Source organism: Entelurus aequoreus, linkage group LG16, assembly GCF_033978785.1.
Source record: "Entelurus aequoreus isolate RoL-2023_Sb linkage group LG16, RoL_Eaeq_v1.1, whole genome shotgun sequence".
Classification (NCBI taxonomy): domain Eukaryota; kingdom Metazoa; phylum Chordata; class Actinopteri; order Syngnathiformes; family Syngnathidae; genus Entelurus; species Entelurus aequoreus.
The window spans coordinates 36,485,647-36,509,466 of record NC_084746.1 but is presented as its reverse complement, the minus strand read 5'-3'; the positions used below and the strand labels follow the sequence as shown (position 1 = coordinate 36,509,466).

At 37.8% G+C, this 23,820-nt stretch overlaps 1 protein-coding gene across 2 annotated transcripts in view; it reads right to left on the bottom strand.

The window, feature by feature from the left end:
- Window positions 1-23,820, bottom strand: part of gpsm2 (G protein signaling modulator 2) — a 26,413-nt gene extending 2,593 nt beyond the window's left edge. Inside the window, exons 1-14 of one of the 2 annotated variants that reach the window (XM_062022760.1) lie at window positions 23,595-23,820; window positions 23,006-23,044; window positions 17,984-18,210; window positions 8,598-8,819; window positions 8,391-8,526; window positions 6,394-6,533; window positions 6,206-6,329; window positions 6,025-6,140; window positions 5,792-5,947; window positions 5,607-5,715; window positions 927-1,056; window positions 788-864; window positions 506-697; window positions 278-437 (exon numbers count right to left, since the gene is read on the bottom strand). In XM_062022760.1, the coding sequence (XP_061878744.1) occupies window positions 278-437; window positions 506-697; window positions 788-864; window positions 927-1,056; window positions 5,607-5,715; window positions 5,792-5,947; window positions 6,025-6,140; window positions 6,206-6,329; window positions 6,394-6,533; window positions 8,391-8,526; window positions 8,598-8,819; window positions 17,984-18,048 (1,627 nt within the window). In that variant the 5' untranslated portion in view covers window positions 18,049-18,210; window positions 23,006-23,044; window positions 23,595-23,820. The remainder of the gene's footprint in view (window positions 1-277; window positions 438-505; window positions 698-787; window positions 865-926; window positions 1,057-5,606; window positions 5,716-5,791; window positions 5,948-6,024; window positions 6,141-6,205; window positions 6,330-6,393; window positions 6,534-8,390; window positions 8,527-8,597; window positions 8,820-17,983; window positions 18,211-23,005; window positions 23,045-23,594) is intronic. The other variant, XM_062022762.1, reaches the window with a different exon arrangement.

Sequence of the window (23,820 nt, the reverse complement as noted above, 5' to 3'; positions counted from 1 at the left end):
ATTGAACTCAGGACCTTCGTATTGTGAGGCACATGCACTAACCCCTGTTCCACTGTGCTGCCCTCAGAAGGAACGCATATTCATGAAATGTGTCCTGCGTGAGAAAAGGGTACCATAAACTTTGACTTTGAGGATAATTTTGACTGTCTTCGTTTATTTGTATTATCCAAGATTGTCAATAACTGGTGGGAGGAGCACTGGGTGCGTTGTGAGTCCTGCATGAACCCGGATGACAAACTGCACTCTAGGTGTCAACAAGTGTGTGTACAAGACTCACATTTCCTGATGGCCCTGGGTGGAGACACTGGTCCTCCATGAAGAGATAACCTGCTGCCTTTCTCCCGGATGGAGCAGCGCTGGTCATCCATGCGGTTGCTCTGGAAACGGCTGAGAAGGTCGAAGAAACCTTCGTCTCCCAGCATGTCAGGACTGGACCGCTGCGGAGAAAACAATCAGTTTGTCAGATGGAGGCGGGAGTGAGTGTGGGCGTTGCCAGGTGTGCAACCTTGTGTGCTCCCTGCGTGGACGTCTGGCTGCTGTCCAAAGTGTTGCTGCTGTCCTGCAGGACTTTGCTGGAGACGCCCGTCTTCAACTTCTTTCCACGCAGACGACTGACGAAGAACAACTTGGACGAGCTCTTGGTGAAGCTGGGCTTGCTGCTTTGTTTGCTCAGGATGTCACTGTTCCACTTCTGAGCCTTCAGTACACACACACACACACACACACACACACACACACACGTCATTGATAACTACAAAGAAAACGGGTTAAAGATAATCAAACGTACGTTGATCTTGTCTGGCGTGAGCTTCATCAGCTCCAGGTTCTCCATGCTGTGTCTCCTGCTCATCCTGGGCCTCGCCCCTGTACAACACACACGTTATTATTATGATGGCTGCTCTTTTTTTAGAGTTGAAATATCTCACCTAGTGTTTTGTAGTCCATGACTTTGTTCTCCGACAAGGTGGAATTATTAGTGCTGTAGCTCAGACCCAACACGGTCTGCAGGTCGGACACGTTCATACGAGCCGTCAGCTCGCCGCTCCTGTCTCCAGTCTGGTAGCAAGACACACATTATATATGATGTGCAGTGTTGTTTTCGTCAACGATGACGATGACGAAATCATTTCGTTGACGCCACTTTTTTTCATGACGATAACGAGACGGTGACGAGATAAACATGTCTCTCTGATGACGAAAACATGACGAGACGTGTGTGAGTTTTCGTTGACGAGACGAGAACGGACGAAAATGTTAGAGGGTAATCTGTCAGACGTTTAAAATGCGTGACATTTCTGTTTATTGTGTGTGTCAATTAAAACCACGCCCACCAACTGGCGTGCAGCGCACAGCGTGCTCAACACGTCAGACTGTTGTTACTCATCAGGCAATGGACCGTGATGGCGGCGGCAGTTTCAACACAGGGTGGTCGCAAACGTAGAGACGACATATGGGTGTATTTGAAATATAACCCAGCAGATAATAAAACAGAGTGTATTGTGAAGGAAGACGGTGACAAATGTGGCCACAAAATATGCGGAAAAAATACAACCAACCTTAAGCGGCACCTTAAGGCTCGCCACAAGGATATTTTTTTGAAGGTAAGTTACAACTGCTGTTAACATAATCGATAAATGTCATAGTAAGCTAATTAATTGATTATTTTATTACATGGTTTGCACAAATGAAAGAGAGTGGGGTTGTATGATATCTGTTGTAATTGCACTGGCAGACAGGGCCAAGTTGAGCATATGTGTTCCTCATCCATCACTCATATTTTGGGCATGTTTATGTTCATTGTACTTTAACTAATTCTGAGAAATAAAGCCACAATTGCTGAAGTAGAATGTTTTTGTTTTTTGGCTTTTTTGGAGTAATGAACTTTGATTCCACTGTTACCACTTTATCTGTGTGTAATACACAATCCTTGGATCAGAAATTTGCTGTTGGGTGGAAACCTTATATGTCTAAAACCATTGCTTTATTGTTATTATTTGTGAAAATAGCAGATCTGCAAGCTTACAATGGGTTGAACTTATAGATCTGCTGCTATTTTCACAACTTATGTGTGACACTGCCCAACAGCAATCTCCAATACTTATTGACCTAAATTAATTTGTTAAAAGACTATACTTATATACTTATATTATACTTTTTATTCTTTTTTTTTTGGACTAAAACTAGACTAAAACCTTTTTGACTTTTCATCGACTAAAACTAGACTAAAACCCTTTTGAGTTTTCATCGACTAAAACTGGACTAAAACTATCACATATAAAAGTGACTAAAATATGACTAAAACTAATAAGCATTTTAGTCCAAAAGACTAAGACTAAAACTAAATGTAAGATGGTTGTCAAAAACAACATTGATGATGTGGTATTTCTATTTACAAAGGAAATGCTTCCAAAGGGGTGATCTCCACAACACATTCCTGTTGTCTCTTCATTATGTGTGTTTATTTGAGTTAAGGCCTTAACTCATGTGATGAAACACTAAAATGAATCATGTAAAAACGCCAATTAATTAACTTTGAGGACACGTGCTACTTTTTCTGAACCTCACAGCTGGTTACTTGAAGGGCGGCGTGGGGTAAGTGAGAAGATGAGGGAGTAGTGAGTGACAAATTCCATTTCAAAATGATGGGACTTTAGATAAAAAGCAAGGTAATTTGCAACAAGTTTTAAATAGCTTCTAAAAGAAAAACGCCTTGTTAAGGCAGCTGCTTGCAAAAATGATACTCATACATCGTTGACCCTGGAACGGATTCATTAAAAAATTGCAAATTGCGCACTTTTTTCTATTCAATATATAACTTAAATAGTCTTGACATTGTCTTTGTAAACAGTGCATATATTTTCATATGTATCCATCCATCCATCCATTTTCTACCGCTTATTCCCTTCGGGTCATATGTATGTGATACTGAAATATAAATAAAATATTTTATATATGTGTATATATATAATAGGGCTGCAACAAATAATTGATTAAATCGATTAAAATCGATTATAAAAATAGTTGCAGATTAATTTAGTCATCGATTTGTTGGATCTATGCTATGCGCATGCGCAGAGGCTTTTTTTAATTTAAATTTTTTAAATTGTATTTATTTTTTTATAAACCTTTATTTATAAACTGCAACATTTACAAACAGCTGAGAAACATTAATCAAAATAAGTATGGTGCCAGTATGCTGTTTTTTCCCCAATAAAATACTGGAAAGGATAGAAATGTAGTTTGTCTCTTTTGTCTGATTATTAATCGATTAATCGAAGTAATAATCGACAGATTAATCGATTATCAAATTAATCGTTAGTTGCAGACACACACACACACACACACACATATATATATATATATATATATATATATATATATATATTAGATTTTATTTATATTTTAGTATTAAAATGATTAAAATGATACAGTATTGTGTGACTGTATAAAATAAAAACTTGGTTAGTGTAGTTTCTTGCTGGCAGTTTTGAATTGGCCGGTGTGGAAGTAGACTACATCTCACAAAACTCTGCGTAGCGCGAGTGTGTGAGGTCCGTGTGTGGGAGGTCGTAAAGGAGAGAGAAAGTATAGTTTTTTCGGACATTTCCTAAAGTTTTCATTAAAATCTAACTATAACTTTCTGAAGTATGTTACTAACAGACATACAAACCCTGGTGAAAACACGACCTTTTCGGTCTGCGTACTGCAAGGCAAAGTCGCCGCCTTCGCCTGTACATAAAACCTGGTCAGATGTTGTGATGTTTTAACCCACATTTTTTTTTCAATAACATTGAATCAACTCGTGGTTTTAATGAATTTGTTACCCATGTTTTAAGTAGGAAATGTGCCAGGCGGCAGCGCGGACAAAGAGAAAGTTTGGTGACACTGCACTGCGGGGAACACAACTAATATGACAAGCTACTTGATAAACCACCACCTGGAAAATATATTTGATGCCAAGGAGGCCAAGCATCAATTTGTGAGGTATTGACATTATTAAACATTAAATTGTCACCTAACTTTTTGGAGAGTCAGCATTTTCCAAAGTGATATAAAAGACACAGTTTCTCTGAAGTTAAAAGTTGTGAACATTATTTTACATTTTTTACACGGGATGTTTATATTTTCAGTTTAAAAAACACTTTAAAAAAAAGTATACTAAAGAAAAATTATATATATATAAATACTTGTCTATATTAATATTATGATTACAGCATTATGTTTGTGATTGTGTTTATCTTAAACATTACTGCCACTTTATTTGACACACTGGGATTTTTAAGTCTTTTTGTTTTAAAATGTTGATACCGTTACATCACTAGTGTGTGTATATATACTGTATATATATATATATACAGTGGGGCAAAAAAGTATTTAGTCAGCCACCCATTGACAATCAATGGGTGGCTGACTAAATAGTTTTTTGCCCCACTGTATATCAGTGGCGTGCAGTCACTAGAGGCAGGGGAGGCACGGCCTCACCTGCCATCATAGAAAGAAGAAAAAAAGAAAAAAAATCAATTAAATTGTTATATGTATCCAGTGATTATACTAAAGTTATTTACTGCGTTGTGCCTCAACATGGATTGTGCGCAATGACTCGGCTAACTGCTGGCCTGCTGTGCAGTGAGACTGTATTGCTATATGAATTATATTATACATTTCCATAGTTTAGTTAGCTGAGGTATATAATGTACAGTGTATTTTGTCAACAACTGTATGTGTGTAACATATTTCTTGTGCTGAGCGATCATAAAACTGGAGGCTCGTCTCATAACCCCGCCTCCTGGTGCCAAGCACCTCCGCCGCAGAATGCACCGCCCGACGGGAGCGCCACACCAGCCAAAGCCCACACCCAAACCCTCCACATGCAAGACCGAATCCACCCAAAAAAGTCACTTAACAAGAAGCCAAAAAGTGCAAAAACAAAAATGCTCGCGCGGCGCGCCGGAGGAGCCGTGATCGGGGCCACAACATTAGGTACACCTGCAGACTGCAGCGCGGATTTCATATTTCATTCATTCACGATTCTTCCAACATGAACACCACTGCTCCCGCACTTATAAGTAAAGGTAAGACCATAATAACGTTTTTTTTATTAAATGTGCTTTTTTGTGTGCTACAGTTTGTAAGTGTCAAGTTAAAGTTAAGTTAAAGTACCAATGATTGTCACACACACACTAGGTGTGGTGAAATTTGTCCTCTGCATTTGACCCATCCCCTTGTTCACCCCCTGGGAGGTGAGGGGAGCAGTGGGCAGCAGTGACGCCGTGCCTGGGAATAATTTTTGGTGATTTAACCCCCAATTCCAACCCTTGATGCTGAGTGCCAAGCAGGGAAGAATGCTGGTATGAGCTTTTAAACATAACCCGTTAACTGCTGCCAATCAAATGGTGAATAATATACTCTTTAGGGTTCATATGTTTGTAAATCTGACTGTGAGGAAGTCAGTGCCTCACCTGACATGAACCTCACCGCACGCCACTGATATGTATATATATATATATATATATATATATATATATAGGCTCCAGCACTCCCCGCGACCCCACAAGACATAGGTTGAGTATTGATTATTATTATCAATATGTTTTGATTAGTGTTACCTCTTTGCAGATCTCCAAGTGTTTCTCAGCAAAGTGCATGGCCTGATCGTGGTTGCCCAGGGCGGTGTAAGCGTTTCCAAGACTCCAACATGCGCGACCTTCCCCAATCCTGCACACACACCCACGATACTTAAACACAGTGGGAGTGAGTTCTGATTCCTCCAGTATGTGGAGAGAGTGTGTACCGGTCATTGAGGTCCTGTGCTATGATGAGGTGTTTAAGGTGGTAGTCGATGGCTCTCTCATAGTCCTGCAGCAGAGTGTAAGTGTTGCCCAGACTGTAGCAGGCCTGAGCCTCCACCGCGCGATCTTTCAGCTGTCTCGCCAGCTGCAGCGTCCTCCTAATCCATGTGTAGAGAGGACATTTAAATACAACACAGTGAGGCTTGTCAACACAACACCAGATGAGTCAGCATACTTGTAATGCTCTGCCGCCACTTCAAACTCCCCTAAAAAGATGAAAGCATTGCCCAGGTTGCAGTAAGCCCGTCTTTCTGCTGAGCGGTCGCCAAACTCCTTCGCTATGAGCAGACGCTGTAGATAGAATCATTCAGATCAGATTGACGCACCCGATTGGACCCTTCCACCCTGCCTCCCACCTGCTCATGGGACGCCACGGCTTTGCGGAAGTTCCCCAGCAAGTAGTGAGTGTTGCCCAGGTTGCCGTATGTCCGACCCTGAGCCGCCCGATCGCCGAGCTCCTTCACCAGCGCCAAGTTTGCCCTGAAATTGTGCGCAGAGAGAGGAATGTCGAGATGCACGATACATGCAATGTGTGCTGACATACTCGTAATATTCCGATGCCTTCCTCAGCGCCATCATGACGTCTTCTGGGAAGTCACCGGGCTCAGCTCCACTCAAACAAATACTTTTGCCTTGAGCATGGAATACATTCCCAAAGTTGTAGAGAGCTCGTGCCTGTCCCACCTGAAAAACACACCAAGTATTTACTTAAAGGCCTACTGAAATGACATTTTTTTTTATTTAAACGGGGATAGCAGATCCATTCTATATGTCATACTTGATCATTTCGCGATATTGCCATATTTTTGCTGAAAGGATTTAGTAGAGAACATCGACGATAAAGTTCGCAACTTTTGGTCGCTGATAAAAAAAGCCTTGCCTGTACCGGAAGTAGCGTGACGTCGCAGGTTGAAAGGCTCCTCACATTTCCCCATTGTTTACACCAGCAGCGAGAGCGATTCGGACCGAGAAAGCGACGATTACCCCATTAATTTGAGCCAGGATGAAATATTCGTGGATGAGGAACGTCAGAGTGAAGGACTAGAGTGCAGTGCAGGACGTATCTTTTTTCGCTCTGACCGTAACTTAGGTACAAGGGCTCATTGGATTCCACACTCTCTCCTTTTTCTATTGTGGATCACGGATTTGTATTTTAAACCACCTCGGATACTATATCCTCTTGAAAATGAGAGTCGAGAACGCGAAATGGACATTCACAGTGACTTTTATCTCCACGACAATACATCGGCGAAGCACTTTAGCTACGGAGCTAACGTGATAGCATCGGGCTCAAATGCAGATACAAACAAAAGAAATAAACCCCTGACTGGAAGGATAGACAGAAAATCAACAATACTATTAAACCGTGGACCTGTAACTACACGGTTAATGCTTTCCAGCTTGGTGAAGCTTAACAATCCTGTTGCTAACGACGCCATTGACGCTAACTTAGCTACGGGATCTCACAGAGCTATGCTAAAAACATTAGCTATCCACCTACGCCAGCCAGCCCTCATCTGCTCATCAACACCCGTGCTCACCTGCGTTCCAGCAATCGACGGAGCGACGAAGGACTTCACCCGATCATCGACGCGGTCTGCGGCTAGCGTCGGAGAGCGCGTCTGCTATCCAAGTCAAAGTCTTCCTGGTTGTGTTGCTGCAGCCAGCCGCTAATACACCGATCCCACCTACAGCTTTCTTCTTTGCAGTCTTCATTGTTCATTAAACAAATTGCAAAATATTCACCAACACAGATGTCCAGAATACTGTGGAATTTTGAGATGAAAACAGAGCTTTTTGTATTGGATACAATGGTGTCCGAATACTTCTGTTTCAACCATTGATGTCACGCGCATACGTCATCATACATAGACGTTTTCAACCGGAAGTTTCGCAGTAAATTTAAAATTGCACTTTATAAGTTAACCCGGCCGTATTGGCATGTGTTGCAATGTTATGATTTCATCATTGATATATAAACTATCAGACTGCGTGGTCGGTAGTAGTGGGTTTCAGTAGGCCTTTAAAGATGTGAGTACTGGTTGCATTCACTCTACTGATCATTTCATTCATTTATTTCCAACACAACAAATCAAAAATACTCTCCAACTACACAATTCAAACTAAATAGCACCCCCAATATACTATAAATATATACACACATATTTATACATATATGTATATATATACATATATAAATATCCTTATCTGAAAAAATAAATGAATATATATATATATGTCTTTTTTTCCAGATAAGATTAAGATTTGTTTTGTTATAAAAGTAAAGTCAAAGGTTTAGGTTTAGAGGGCTTTATAGACAGAAATGAATGAATGAATCCCGTTATCTGCATTGTTAGCCGCCTCATGGTAGCAGTTTTTCCACAAGTTTTAAATACACAGAAAAGAGAAAGACATGTGTTCTTGTCTCACATTAGGATTATGAATGATGGACCAAATTCTAAAAGAGTGCAGTTCACCTAAACAGTTAAATCCACAAGTGGCAGTCCAAATGTAAAACAAAGGTAAAATTGAGAGAAATACCTTGTCGCTGACGTCCCTCGCAATATCCAGGTGCCTCTGACAGCACATCACGGCCTCATCAAACCTTCCCAGCACCTTCAGCGTGTTCCCGAGATTCCCGCTGGCTTTGGCTTCTCCCAGCAGATCGCCAACGGTCCTGCACGAGGACCAAAGTGAGACCACATCTCAATCCGAATAGGATCGCTTGCGGAGGCGCCGGTTAACAACCTGGTTAAGGTGAGGTCGTGCCGGTGGAAATCCAGTGCCTTGGCGTAGTCGTGCAGGTGGAAGTAGGCGTTTCCCAGCTGGCTGTAGATGGCGCTGAGCACCTGCAGGTCCTCTGTGCCCACCTGGATGGCTGCTTCGAAGAAGGAGACTCCCGCTCTGTAGTCTCCCACCTTGCACAGGCGCTCCCCTTCCAGCGCCAGCTCCAGGCAGGACACCTCCATCCTGCAATCCAAGTCAAGTTTGGACTCGATCAACATTTGTGGAAAAAGGCTGCAGAGTGTGAGTGTCTAACTATTTCGTAGTGAAAGGCTGCAGTAGAGGATGTTGTTTCACTGCTTCCTGTCACCCAAAGAGGACAATGGATGTGAGCTGCGGATTTGTTTGTTATTGTAGATCTCACATCCTTTTGCTTTGACGCAACAAAGTTACTTTCACAGTAAAACACGGTACGTCACAGAGTTGGGGCTTTAAAACAGTGATTCTCAAATTGTGGTACGTGGGCTCTATCTGGTGCAGGGGTGTCCAAATCCCAGCCCGCGGGACAAATGTGGCTCGCTGGCAGGAGTTCACTTTCATTAAGTTAAAATTTAAATAACCAGGAAAATGATCATCATATTGTGGACAATGTGAGAAACCCAGGTCAGTGACCATGATGTATACTATGTCAACAAGCACAGCATTCACTTATATGACCAAATTCAAACAACCTGTCCTAGTCATGGTGCAGAAAAAAAAATCACCCAGCGCAAAAAGTCAACACACATGCTCACACATAACACAACCTGCTCACTGAACTTTGTGGATATCATAAAAAAAATTCAAAATTACACTAATTTAAATCAATTGCAAGGCATGATGGGAAAAATGCAAAACTCTCTCTCCACACTTATCTATGTTTGACTTTAAGCTGCTTGATATTTCTGATTGATTACAAAGCTTTAAAGGGGTTGTCACGGACGTAAACAAGGTAAGAGTTGAACTTTCACATATTCTTAATATTCAATTATAATAATTATTAATTATCCATCCATCTATGTAAGCACATGCACACAGATATATATATATATATATATATATATATATATATATATATATATATATATATATATATATATATATATATATATATATATATATATACATATACATACATATATATATATGTATATATATACATACATATATATGTATATATACATATATATACATATATATATGTATATATACATATATATATGTTTATATATATATACACACATATATGTATATATATATATATATACATACATATATTTATATACATATATTTATATATACATACACATATATGTATATATATATATATATATATATATATACATATGTATGTATATATATGTATAATGTATATATATACACATATGTATGTATATATATATATACATACATATATGTGTATATACATATACATATATATATATACATATGTATGTATATATATATGTATATATATACACATATGTATGTATATATATATATATACATACATATATGTGTATATAAATATATATGTGTATATAAATATATATATATATATATATATATATATATATATGTGTATATAAATATATATATATATATATATATATATATATATATATATATATATATATATATATATATATATATATATATATATATATATATATATATATATATATATATATATATATATCAGTGGTTCTTAACCTGGGTTTGATCGAACCCTAGGGGTTCGGTGAGTCGGCCTCAGGGGAGGTAAAGACACATCCGACTTATCGTGTTAATAAAAACTTCTCCCTATCAGTATGGATACCCCCAAACAATGTTCCCCCTAATTTTCCATCTGATTTGCAGGTTGTTTGATTGATCGATTTAAACTTTTACTAGCAGATTGCAAATGAAGAGAATACATTATATGAAACAGTACAGTTTACACAGTACAGTAAATATTCCGTACAATTGACCACTAAATGGTAACACCCGAATACGTTTTTCAACTTGTTTAAGTCGGGTTCTAGCGTTAATCAATGTGTGTAAGGTGTGTAATTTGAGTTCATGCACTGTGTTGGTTTTGTTCTTTGAACAAGGTGATGTTCATGCACGGTTCATTTTGTGCACCAGTAAAAAAACATATGACTTTTTCTTGAATTTGAAAAAAAAAAACATTTTAATTTTCACTAAAGAAGGGTTCGGTGAATGGGCATATGAAACTGGTGGGGTTCGGTACCTCCAACAAGGTTAGGAACCACTGATATATATATATATATACACACACACATATGTACATATATATATATATATATATATATATATATATATATATATATATATATATATATATATATATATATATATATATATATATATATATATATATATATGTATGTACATATACATATATATATATGTACATATACATATATATATATATATATATATATATATATATATATATATATATATATATATATATATATATATATATATATATATATATATATACATACACATACATATAAACATATATATATATACTTTTCATGCAGTTGACTTTCGGCCCCCGGCCCAATGTGGCCCCCCAGTCAAAAAGTCTGGACACCCTTGATCTAGTGGTATGCCAAGAAATCACTCGATTAAAATATAGTGTTTTATTTTCCTATGTTCAAACTGTGTGTAATGTTACAATGGCCAAAAATATTAAATATAATTGGTAAATGATACCTCTGCATTGTTATTAAGGAGTACTTAGGCCTACCACGCTACTGTATTTTAATGTTGGTCATTATGGTGGTACTTGGAGAGTCAAGTGTTTTCTGAGGTGGTGCTTGGTGAAAAAAGTTTGAGGACCACTGCATTAAAAGATCATATTTTTCACCCAGATGTATCACAGAGATGTGAACATAATTAGTCATTAGGACAATTATTCACCCAGATGTATCAGAAAGATGTGAACATAATTAGTCATTAGGACAATTATTCACCCAGATGTATCAGAAAGACGTGAACATAATTAGTCATTATGTCACATGTGATGGACGCTTGAAGGCCATATGAAGGGAGCGTCAAACAATGGCTGCAGTCTTATCTGTATATGGATTAACATGAGATTAGGGTGGGTCATTCATGCAAAGCTAAAATTGTTCTACTGCTAAAACTCTTTGTTTCGGCAGGAAACTCATTCTATTGTTGCAAGCGCACTAAAGTCACAGCTTTTTTCGGCTTGCTGAGCTTGAAATTTCCCTATTGCGCTTTTGGAAAGTCCGTAAAAGTGAGCCAAACGCACCCAACCCAGACTCTACTTAGCAGAAGTTTTTTCAAACAGAGACGCAAGGCTCTAACTTGCACACCAGTGACGATTGAGTCAAGTAGATGTGATGCATACCAGCCTACCTGCAGCCTTTTCTTGACTTACAACAACAACAACAGCACATGGTGCATCTGAGAGGCATCTACAGAGCTTTCCACCGCAAGAGCGTCCAGGCTGCAAGGGGAGTGACCTCGGAACCAATAAAAAAAGATTAAAAAAGGACAACTTTTGGTGCTCATAGTCTGACGTCAGAATTCTTAAAGACCAGGAAAACATTGAAGGAGACATGCGTGTGACACCGTCACCGCGTTAAGCCTAAATGCAGGCGGGGCGAAGGAAACAGCCGAGTTAGCGTTTTCTCGGCTAATCTATTTTCTCTCAAGCGCTCTCCTTCGACCTGCTCACCTGAGATTACGGCGGCAGGAGCGTGACCCATTACTGATGGGCGTGAGTGCTGGTTTAAGTAGCCTTTTTACGTCAGGCAGATGCTGCCGCGCACAATGGAATCACTTAATTGTGAGTTAATGAGCGTCCTGACAGAGAAACTTTGCCTTGTCCTCCATCATCAAAATATCGTGGACACACAAAGCAAGCAAGTGATGAATATTTTAGGGCTTATTAAATATTGAAGGAAGCTGGAGCTTTGACATAGGCCGGTAAATAGAGATGGCTCTGGTGGTGTCTCTCTTGATTTAAGTCGTGGAACTTCCTGCAGCACATACGCTTATAGATAACCACATTGTATACCAAAAGGCATCCCATAGTTTCCCCCCTCTAATACAGAAAACATAAGAAGAGTGTCACCTTGTTTTTTGTACACTACTAGCAATTAACTCTCAATATTAATCTATGTAATATTGTCCTTAACCTACATACTGTACCAGACTCGTCAAAAGTACTGTACTGAGATACTTTCACATCCTATAGAATGAGAAAGTGCTGTCAAACGATTATTTGTTTTTACAGATCAGATTGATTACTGTTTTGAATTTGGATTAATCGCTATTAATCACAATAAATTGCTTGCCTGCATAATTTGAATTACGTTTGAAAAAGACCTCAATATTTTAACACAAATGTGATTTTATTGTCATACACTAACATATCTGATGTTTATTTGACAACATTTCCTTCAGTTACTACTCAATCAATCAATGAATCATTTGTTAAATAATCTTTATATACAGTACAGGCCAAAGTTTGGACACACCTTCTCATCTCAATGCGTTTTCTTCAATTTCATGACTATTTACATTGTAGATCAGGGGTCCCCAAACTATGGCCCGCGGGCCGGATCCGGCCCCCTAGCATCCAAAATCCGGCCCACGGGAAGTCCCAAGTTAAAAAAAATATATATATATATATTTTTTTTAATCTTTCATTTCTAATCCATTTTCTACCGCTTGTTACTCTTGGTGTCTCCTAGCCGCTCAGGCAAATCATATTGTCTAAAAATTGATTTTCCCATCGCTAACGTGACAATGTTAATATTGATGAACATCAATGTTAATTGATGTTAAATGACAAAACGGATTAACTCGCTGGAATATAAAGACAATGTATATGTGTATATATATATACACGTGTATATATATATATACACTACCGTTCAAAAGTTTGGGGTCACCCAAACAATTTTGTGGAATAGCCTTCATTTCTAAGAACAAGAATAGACTGTCGAGTTTCAGATGAAAGTTCTCTTTTTCTGGCCATTTTGAGCGTTTAATTGACCCCACAAATGTGATGCTCCAGAAACTCAATCTGCTCAAAGGAAGGTCAGTTTTGTAGCTTCTGTAACGACCTAAACTGTTTTCAGATGTGTGAACATGATTGCACAAGGGTTTTCTAATCATCAATTAGCCTTCTGAGCCAATGAGCAAACACATTGTGCCATTAGAACACTGGAGTGATAGTTGCTGGAAATGGGCCTCTATACACCTATGTAGATATTGCACCAAAATACAGACATTTGCAGCTAGAATAGTCATTTACCACATTAGCAATGTATAAAGTTAAGACTAGTTTAAAGTTATCTTCATTGAAAAGTACAGTGCATTTCCTTCAAAAATAAGGACATTTCAATGTGACCCCAAACTTTTGAACGGTAGTATATATATATATATATATATATATATATATATATATATATATATATATATATATATATATATATATATATATATATATATATATATATATATATATATATATATATATATATATATATATATATATATATATATATATATATATATGTGTGTACAGCCCGGCCACCGGCCAAATTTTTTTAATCCAATGCGGCCCTTGGGGACCCCTGTTGTAGATTGTCACTGAAGGCATCAAAACTATGACACCTGTAAAGTGTAAACCATTTCAGACTCTTGAAGCTCATCAAGAGAATGCCAAGAGTGTGCAAAGCAGTAATCAGAGCAAAGGGTGCCTATTTTGAAGAAAATCGAATATAAAACATGTTTTCAGTTATTTCACTTTTTTTTGTTAAGTACATAACTCCACATGTGTTCATTCATAGTTTTGATGTGAGAATCTACAATGGAAATAGTCATGAAAATAAAGAAAAATATTTGAATGAGAAGGTGTGTCCAAACTTTTGGCCTGTACTGTACATTTTGGATGGTGGAAAACACTAAGTAAAGTGACTAAGGATACAAGACTGTTTAATTCCAATAATGTCAAATAGCGGATTCTTCAGACAGCAAAGTAGTGTGGTTTAATCAACAGCTCCTCTGCTGGTCGCAGCCAAGTATTGCACTCCATTCAGCCTCAGTTGCTTCAACATGCAATGAAAAGGGGCTGCTTGCAACTTGCTCAGTGACATTTTTCAAAGCAAAATTTCAAAAGTCTAAATTTTTCATAATTACAAATTATATTAAATACAAATTACTCGTCAGTCTGAGGCAATGGTCTGGCGTTCAGGCTGTCACACACAGGTGTCTCACACACTCTTACACGCAGGGAGCACGTACACACACACAAAAGCAGTCCCAGTGAAGCAACTAACAATTTGCATATATGTTGTTGTTATGATAGAATATACATTTATCGATAGCTAACGTTAGTAGATAGCTTTGCCAAATCGCTATCATTAGCTGACAACAAATAAAGCCAATGTCTGTGTGTTACGTGTTTAAAGTTGCAAGAAGGCAGGATATAATGCTTAAAACACTTTAGAAAGTTAGCGCCCTCTAGGATATGGAGGATCGAATGGGACAAAATTAAATACATCTTTAAATAATTAACTGTATCATTAATTAACTGATTATAAATAAGGCTGAAACGACGCGTCGACGTAGTCGACGTCATCGGTTACGTAAATACGTCGACGCCGTTTTTGTGCGTCGACGCGTCGCATATTTACGTCACACTACCGTCATGGCGGACCGCAAAGCAGACGATCAAAGCAGACGATGCGAGCGGTGCGAGCGAGGGGGGCAAAGCATGCCAAAAGTGGTCAAAAGTGTGGGAGTATTTCAATAAACGGCCTAATAATGTTGTTGTATGCACACTGTGTCGAGCGGAAATGGCCTATCATAGCAGCACAACGGCTATGAACGAACATTTGAAAAGAAAACCATCAACTAGTCAATCGTCCGCGCGAGCATACGTTGTCATCATTACACAAAAACATGAATGTGTCATTTGTATCTGCTAGGGGTGTAACGGTACGTGTTTTGTATTGAACCGTTTCGGTACGGGGCTTTCGGTTCGGCACGGGGGTGTACCGAACAAGTTTCTAAGCTAAAGCTAACTTTAGCTGCTAAAGTCTTAACAAGCTGCTTCGCTCTTCTGCCTCTGTCTCAGCACGCAGCATTGTCCCACCCACACAACCACCTGATTGGTACACACGCAGCATTGTCCCACCCACACAACCATCTGATTGGTACACACAAAGCATTATCAGCCAATCAGCAGTGTGTATTCAGAGCGCATGTAGTCAGCGCTTCAGCGTGGAGCAGATAGGTGTTTAGCAGGTGAGCATCAGGCAGCGGACTCTCCCCAAATGATAATAAACACCTCCCAGTCAACTACTAGTAACATCACTATGAGCCCGTTGACCTTCTAGAAATATAAACTGCAGCTCAGCTCACTCGCAGTCCTGGCTTGAGGTGAAGGCTAATTACCTCTCAGTTCCAGCCACATCGACCCCTTCTGAGCGCCTATTTTCAGCTGCTGGGAATATTGTAAACAAGAAAAGAACCAAACATGTACACATGCTAACCTTTCTTCATTACAACTGTTAGTCACTCACTGGAATGAGTAGAATTGGTTATTGTGTACTGTGTTGGACTGGATGTTTATTTTGCACATTTTAAAAGCAATACTTAATGTTTACAGTGCTCCAGAATATTTAGATTGGCACTTTTTTGTATTGGATGTTTATCTTTATTTTTGCACATTTTAGCAAATAAGCAATACTTTCACTTTTGTTGAAATGTTTACACTGTTGTTACAGAATATTTTGTTTTGCACTTTTTTTGTACTGGATGTTTATCTTTATTTTGCACATTTTAAAGTAAAATAAGCAATACTTTTACTTTTGAAATGCTTATACTATTGCAGAATATTAAGATTTGCACTGGATGTTGACTTTTATATTTGCACATTAAAAAGCAAATAAGCTACTTTTAATTTTGTTAAATGTTAAAAGTTTTAAATGTTTACATTGTTACAGAATATTTAGTCATGTTGTTGTCAATGTTGACTGAGTGGCCATACTTCTTTTTTTTGTAAATAAAAGCCATGCCTTTTGAAAAAACAGGCCTACATTTATTTTTTCATCTTCATTTTGAATAAAAAAATAATCGGTAAAAGGAAAAATAATCTATAGATTAATCGGAAAAATAATCTATAGATTAACCGATTAATCGAAAAAATAATCTATAGATTAATCGATAGAAAAATAATCGTTAGCTGCAGCCTTAATTATAAATACATAAATGTGTCAATTTATTTAATGTAAAATTACATTTAACAATTTATTTATTTTATTTTTTAATATTTAAACATTTAATTAATTGTGGATTTACTATTTCATGATTTAATGATGTATTTAAATTGATCATTTTATGATTTCATTTATTTCACAATTTAATTAATTATTCCATGATTTAATTATTTATTTAATCATTCTAAGAACCTATGCATCAGCACTTCATGAATTAATTTTATCTGTCAAATTTAGTCAACAAAGTCAGTGGGCGGGGCTAACACACATCTAGTCTAATCATTGCCCTGAGTTTGACGGATTAATTCAAATTAATTCATGAAGTGCTGACACACAGGCTCATGAAATCTCTGTACCGAGGATGTTGTTGTGGCTTGTACAGCCCTTTGAGACACTTGTGATTTAGGGCTATATAAATAAACATTGATTGATTGATTGAATAAATTATTAAATAATTAATTATACATGAAATCAATGATTAGATTACCACTCAAATACTGAAATAATTAAATGTACTTTTGCATTAAATCAATTACCTATTTAATAACACATGTTAATCAATTTAATTCAAATTATGATTAATCAATGACACATTGTAGTAGTTCAAATATTAATGTATGCATTTCATGTCGTCCCATTTAACCCTCCATACTAGGGTAAACATTGCAAACTACCTCTTTAATCCATAATCCATCCATACAGAGTACTCATCGATTAATATGCTCATGCTTAGCTTTTACATTTATATTCTGGTGGAGTTACAGTATGTGTGTTAAATTCTTCTAAATACATTAAAATGATAAATGTAGTTGCTCTACCTGGTGGTGAAGTTGGTCTTTTGCAGTTTTTTTTAATAGTTTGACTTATTTTTTAGTAATTTTACAAAATTGAGAAAAGTCTTTGGACTGTTGATGGTTTTGATTACAATATGTTGTATAGATAGGTTAGATTTTCCCTTCGCTTGCAGGTACGGTTGTTCTGACGTATAATAAATAATCATTGCCCAAATTACATTCCAAGCATGTGAATTGTTAATGAATGCTATTCTTTATGCTCTATACAAGTATATTCACAAGAGGGTGAAGAGGCTCCTACCTGTAGCGAACATGGAAAGACTGATCCTCCGCCTGTGTACTAATCATTGAGCCACCGGTATCCATTGAAGTGCATAATATAAGGGACGATCCCAGTCTAGTTCCTGACAAAATGGTTGTGTTGGAAAAATAAAGGCAAAGAAAAAAGTCTGCTGAAGAAGAGGCCAGTGAGAGTCCACTGGGCTGGTTTTGTGTGTTTTGCCCCTCCGCCTCCCCCTCGGTGGCCCTCTGTGGAGAGAATACAAGATGCTGTGTGTGAAGCCTCTTTCTGACCATGCGGTGCTATGGCAACACCCATTAAACAGCGGCGTGCATGAGCAGAGTGAGGCGGGACAAGAGAGGATGGGGCCAGCTGTCAATCAAAAGCGAGGAGATGAACTTGGCGAGGTGGAAAAAAAGTCCAGAATATGTTCCGAAAAGAGAAGCAAAGCCTTTGTGAAGTGAGCCACCTAAAGATAAGCAAGCGACACGGATAAGAAACCAGCGGACGTTAGCTCATTTCTCCATGAGGTCACACAACCTCAACTGCAACCCGCCTGCTCGTTCCCCAGATAATTGAAAACAGCCGACGCCTGAGCTAAGATACATGAAAATTGAAACACATGCATGAAGACGACATGATCATGGACGTTGACTGTGAAAGTACCATGAAGTCTTGCAAAGTATTATTATGGATGGACCCAGTGGAACTTCCATAGTAGACATGCACTTCCGTGATGCTGGTATTAATTACATGTACAAAACCCAAAACCAGTGAAGTTGGCACGTTGTGTAAATGGTAAATAAAAACAGAATACAATGATTTGCTAATCATTTTCAACCTATATTCAATTGAATAGACTGCAAAGACAAGATATTTAATGTTCCAACTGAGAAACTAGATTTTTTTTTGCAAATAATCATTAACTCAGAATTTAATGGAAGCAACATATTGCAAAAAAGTTGTCAGAGGGGCATTTTTACCACTGTGTTACGTGGCCTTTCCTTTTAACAACACTAAGTAAACATTTGGGAACTGAGAAGACACATTTATGAAGCTTTTCAGGTGGAATTCTTTCCCATTCTTGCTTGATGTACAGCTTAAGTTGTTCAACAGTCCGGGGTCTCCCTTGTGGTATTTTAGGCTTCATATTGCGCCACACATTTTCAATGGGAAACAGGTCTGGACTACAGGCAGGCCAGTCTAGTACCCGCACTCTTTTACTACGAAGCCACGCTGCTGTAACATGTGCAGAAGGTAGCTTGACATTGTCTTGCTGAAATAAGCAGGGGCGTCCATGAAAAAGACGTTGCTTGGATGGCAACATATGTTGCTCCAGAACCTGTATGTACCTTTCAGCATTAATGGTGCCTTCACAGATGTGTAAGTTACCCATGCCTTGGGCACTAATACGCCCCCATACATCACAGATGCTGGCTTTTCAACTTTGCGCCTACAACAGTACAGATGGTTATTTTCCTCTTTGGTCCGGAGGACACGACGTCCCGTTTCCAAAAACAATTTCAAATGTGGACTCACAAAGTGGTGAGCCGCGCCCCATCCTTGTTTGTGAATGACTGAGCATTTCATGGAAGCTGCTTTTATACCCAATCATGGCACCCACCTGTTCCCAATTAGCCTGTTCACCTGTGGGATGTTCCAAATAAGTGTTTGATGAGCATTCCTCAACTTTCTCAGTCTTTTTTGCCACTTGTGCCAGCTTTTTTGAAACATGTTGCAGGCATCAAATTCCAAATGAGCTAATATTTGCAACAAAAAAAAACGTTTACCAGTTCGAACGTTAAGTAGCTTGTCTTTGCAGTCTATTCAATTGAATATAGGTTGAAAAGGATTTGCAAATCTTTGCATTCTGTTTTTATTTACCATTTTCTCAATTTGTCCCATTGGGTTGAGTTTTTTCTTGCCCTGATGTGGGATCTGAGCCGAGGATGTGGCTTGTGCAGCCCTTTGAGACACTTGTGATTTAGGGCTATATAAATAAACTTTGATTGATTGATTGATTGATGATACCATTTACACAAAGTACCAACTTCACTGGTTTATTTCGTATTTTTCTTTTAAAATTAATATTTAAAATGTTGATGTTAACTTACAATGGCCAGGACAGAACCGCATACACCAAACAACCAAAAGCCTATTCAATGTTCTTTGGTTATTGTCACACTTTTCCTGTTTACAATCACACGTTAATACTTTAGCTGAAGTCTCACATAACAATGCAGACGTGTGACTTTTCAGTATTATCTTGACCAAAAAAAAAAATCAAATTGTACAAAATTCGAGGTTCCACCAGAAGTCTAGGAAGTGAAACCTGAATCTGTGTGATTGAAGGAAGTATTTCATATTACCAGCCTCATGTAAACAGTTTTAGGAGTGCCAGTGTGCACATTTTCAATTATTATATGCCAAATAGGGGTGTGGTTGCTGACTGACTTGTACTAAGAGCTGCAGTGTTTGTGGACATGACTGACTTTAAAGGGGAACTGCACATTTTTGGGAATTTTGCCTATTGTTCACAACCATTATGAAAGACATGACGACAGATGTATCTTTTTTAATGCAATCTAACTCGTAAATAAAGGCAAATAAAAGTCCACTTACAGCGGAGCCAATGGAGCTCCTGTATTTCGCCCACGAAAACCAATTAAAATACATCTAAAAACAGCCAACAATTTTGTTACTTGAATATTAATCAAGTATTAGTGATATTGTTATTATAAGCGCTATCGCAGACAAACTAGTTATAGCGGCGCCGTGATCGCTAGCGTGTGTGCCTACATTTACATAATCGAGTGGTCAGCGGTTCCAATTTAGAGCCGGAAATGGCGAGAACGCCACGAAAAGACGCTTTTCTCCGCGAGGATTACGAGTCATTCTTCATCTAAACGGGACTATAACAAGATTACACCAGTCGGCAGCCTAATGACAGCAGACATTGTACAGTAAGTGATGTTTTATCATGTTTGTTGGCTGTCGTTAAGTCTGCATTGAGTTTTAATCAGTGAAGTAATTGAAAAAAAGGTGAACGTTGTGATGCGTTTTTGAAAATAATGCGCCACGTATGGATAAATGTATCAAATTAAGTAAATATTAAATGTTATTATAAATTTGCTTGTTACGACATTACATATGTACTTACATCTTGTATATAAAACCTTAATGGAGGTGTTTGGATGTTCTTTTAAAAGCTTTAGAGGCAGAATGGAGCAGCGCCCAGAAGCTCCATTGTAGGCAGACTTTTGATCGCATTTATTTACTATTTAGATTGCATAAAAAAAGAAAAACATGTGTTCTTGTCTTACATAAGAATTGTGAATAATAGGTCTAATTCCAGAAAAGTGAAGTTTCCCTTTAAATAATGTCTGTTTGAATAGGAACCCCCTCACCACACTGCGTTAGATACACATGCACAACACACGTGTGATACAATATTGGAAAGTCGACTAATAACAAAATTAGACGTGTCGATCAAATATTAAATGATATAGAGAAGCGCCATAACATCTAAATTGCTACCTGTGACATTTAAAACTGAGTATTATTATCTCTATGTTTGCTACAGATCTAGTGTTGGATCTCATTCGTTAAATGAGATCCATGTTAATTAAGTACACTAATACAGACTAGGGTTGTACGGTATACCGGTATTAGTATAGTACCGCGATACTAATGAATCATATTCTGTACTATACCGCCTCTAAGAAGTACCGGTCCCCCACGCCACCGCCGTCGTAACGTTGTGCCATTGCTGGTTTATGAGAAGACAAGCATGTTCGGCAGCGCACAATCAAGGGGTACTTACAAGCAGACACAGTGTGTAGACAGAAAAGGGAGAATGGACGCATTTTGGCTTAAAAACTAATGATAAAGGTGAAGCTATAGGTAGGTAGGTCTTTATTGTCATTGCACAAGTACAACAAAATAATGTTTCAGTGTTTTCAGCACAAACACTGAAACGCCCTCAGGAAGAGGTGCTTTAAGACATGGCTAGTTAGCTGGCGCCTAAAGTCCATCCGCAGTCTGCAGTGTTTTAGCGACTTCTAAATCACTAATCCTTGCCTCAATGGCAACAAATAAAGTTAGTTTCTTACAAGTATCATCCATGCAGGACGAGGAATAGCTAAACATGCTTCACTACACACCGCACCGGACTCACAATGTAAACAAACGCCATTGGTGGATCTACACTGACATCCACTGTAAAGATACCAAGTACACGAGTGTATGTATATTTTTTAGCATCACAAAATGTTCTTTTATTTAAAAAAATGTATATTATGTTTATAAACTCAGGAAATATGTCCCTGGCCACATGAGGACTTTGAATATGACCAATGTATGATCCTGTAACGACTTGGTATCGGAATGATACCCAAATTTGTGGTATCATCCAAAACTAATGTAAAGCATTACAAACAACAGAAGAGTAAGTGATTATTACATTCTAACAGAAGTGTAGATAGAACATGTTAAAAGAGAAAGTAAGCAGATATTAACAGTAAATGAACAAGTAGATGAATCATTCATTTTCTACCACTTGTCCTTAATAATTTTGACAAAATAATAAAATGATAAATGACAATATGTTACTGCATACGTCAGCAGCTAAATAGGAGCCTTTGTTTGTTACTTACTACTAAAATACAAGTTGTCTAGTATGTTCACTATTTTATTTAAGGACAAACCTGCCATAAGAAACATGTTAAATGTACCCTAAGAATCTTTGTTAAAATAAAGCCAATAATGCAATTTTTTGTGGTGCCCTTTATTTAGAGAAGTATCGGAAAGTACCGAAATGCATTTTGGTACCAGTACCGGTACCAAAATATTGGTATTGTGACAACACTAGTACACACTAATCAAGTGTACACGCTGAGGCGGATATTGATCAATTGCTTACCCTTACAGCAATATGAAAATACAAAGACAGCCAAAAGCAAGCAAATCCTCCACCAAGTAAAAGATTTTAAAAAAATAATGATATACATATACATATATATACACACTATAAAGTCTACTGACCTGTAATTCTTGCACACTGGAGCAGGAAATCTTTTAAGCCTACAAGGAAGACAAGTGTCACCATCACTAAGTTCACAAGTCTGTCTTTGGTGCATATTTAATAACACTTAAAGCTTGATCAACTAGAATCCCTTGTAGAGAATTTGATGGTAGAATCAATGCTAATTCTAACTGGACAATCAGCATATTATCCCAAGTCTAACGTTTGCATGTGTAATAACACCCTGTCATGATAATAACAACCTTATTCTAACTATTGTGATGGTCGAATGCCAGCAGAAAAACAGAATGTAGTGTAAGTCAGCAGAAAAGTAGAATGTAGTGTAAGTCAGCAGAAAAGTAGAATGTAGTGTAAGTCAGTGCTGTTGGAAGTTAGCCAAGTATTCTGGCACACAACGTCACAGTTAAACGTAAAGTTAAACGTCAGTCATTCGTGCAAATAGTTAACAGTATTTATCACACAAATAAACATAAACACGGTGAAATAATCTCACGTCTTTTACAATTTAAACGCTAGTTTGCATATTTGTCAAGTCATTTATTTCCACATCACAGCTTTATCATGCTAGTTTATTAGCCCCAAACTTACGTGAGTCGCTCCAGTTCGAACAAAAGTGTGTTCTCCTGCTCCTGTGTCACTTTGTTGCAAAATTAAACTCCACTCCGGTGTGATGACAGTCGAAATCGCTTTGAAAGACTATTTTATAGCCATAGTTCAAATTACTTTGGGTATAAATTCGACGAGCGGGTTAAAAAAAGGGGCTGGCTTGGCCCGACCGTAGTTTGTGTGTTTTTGTCCAAGCAGCCAATCAGAG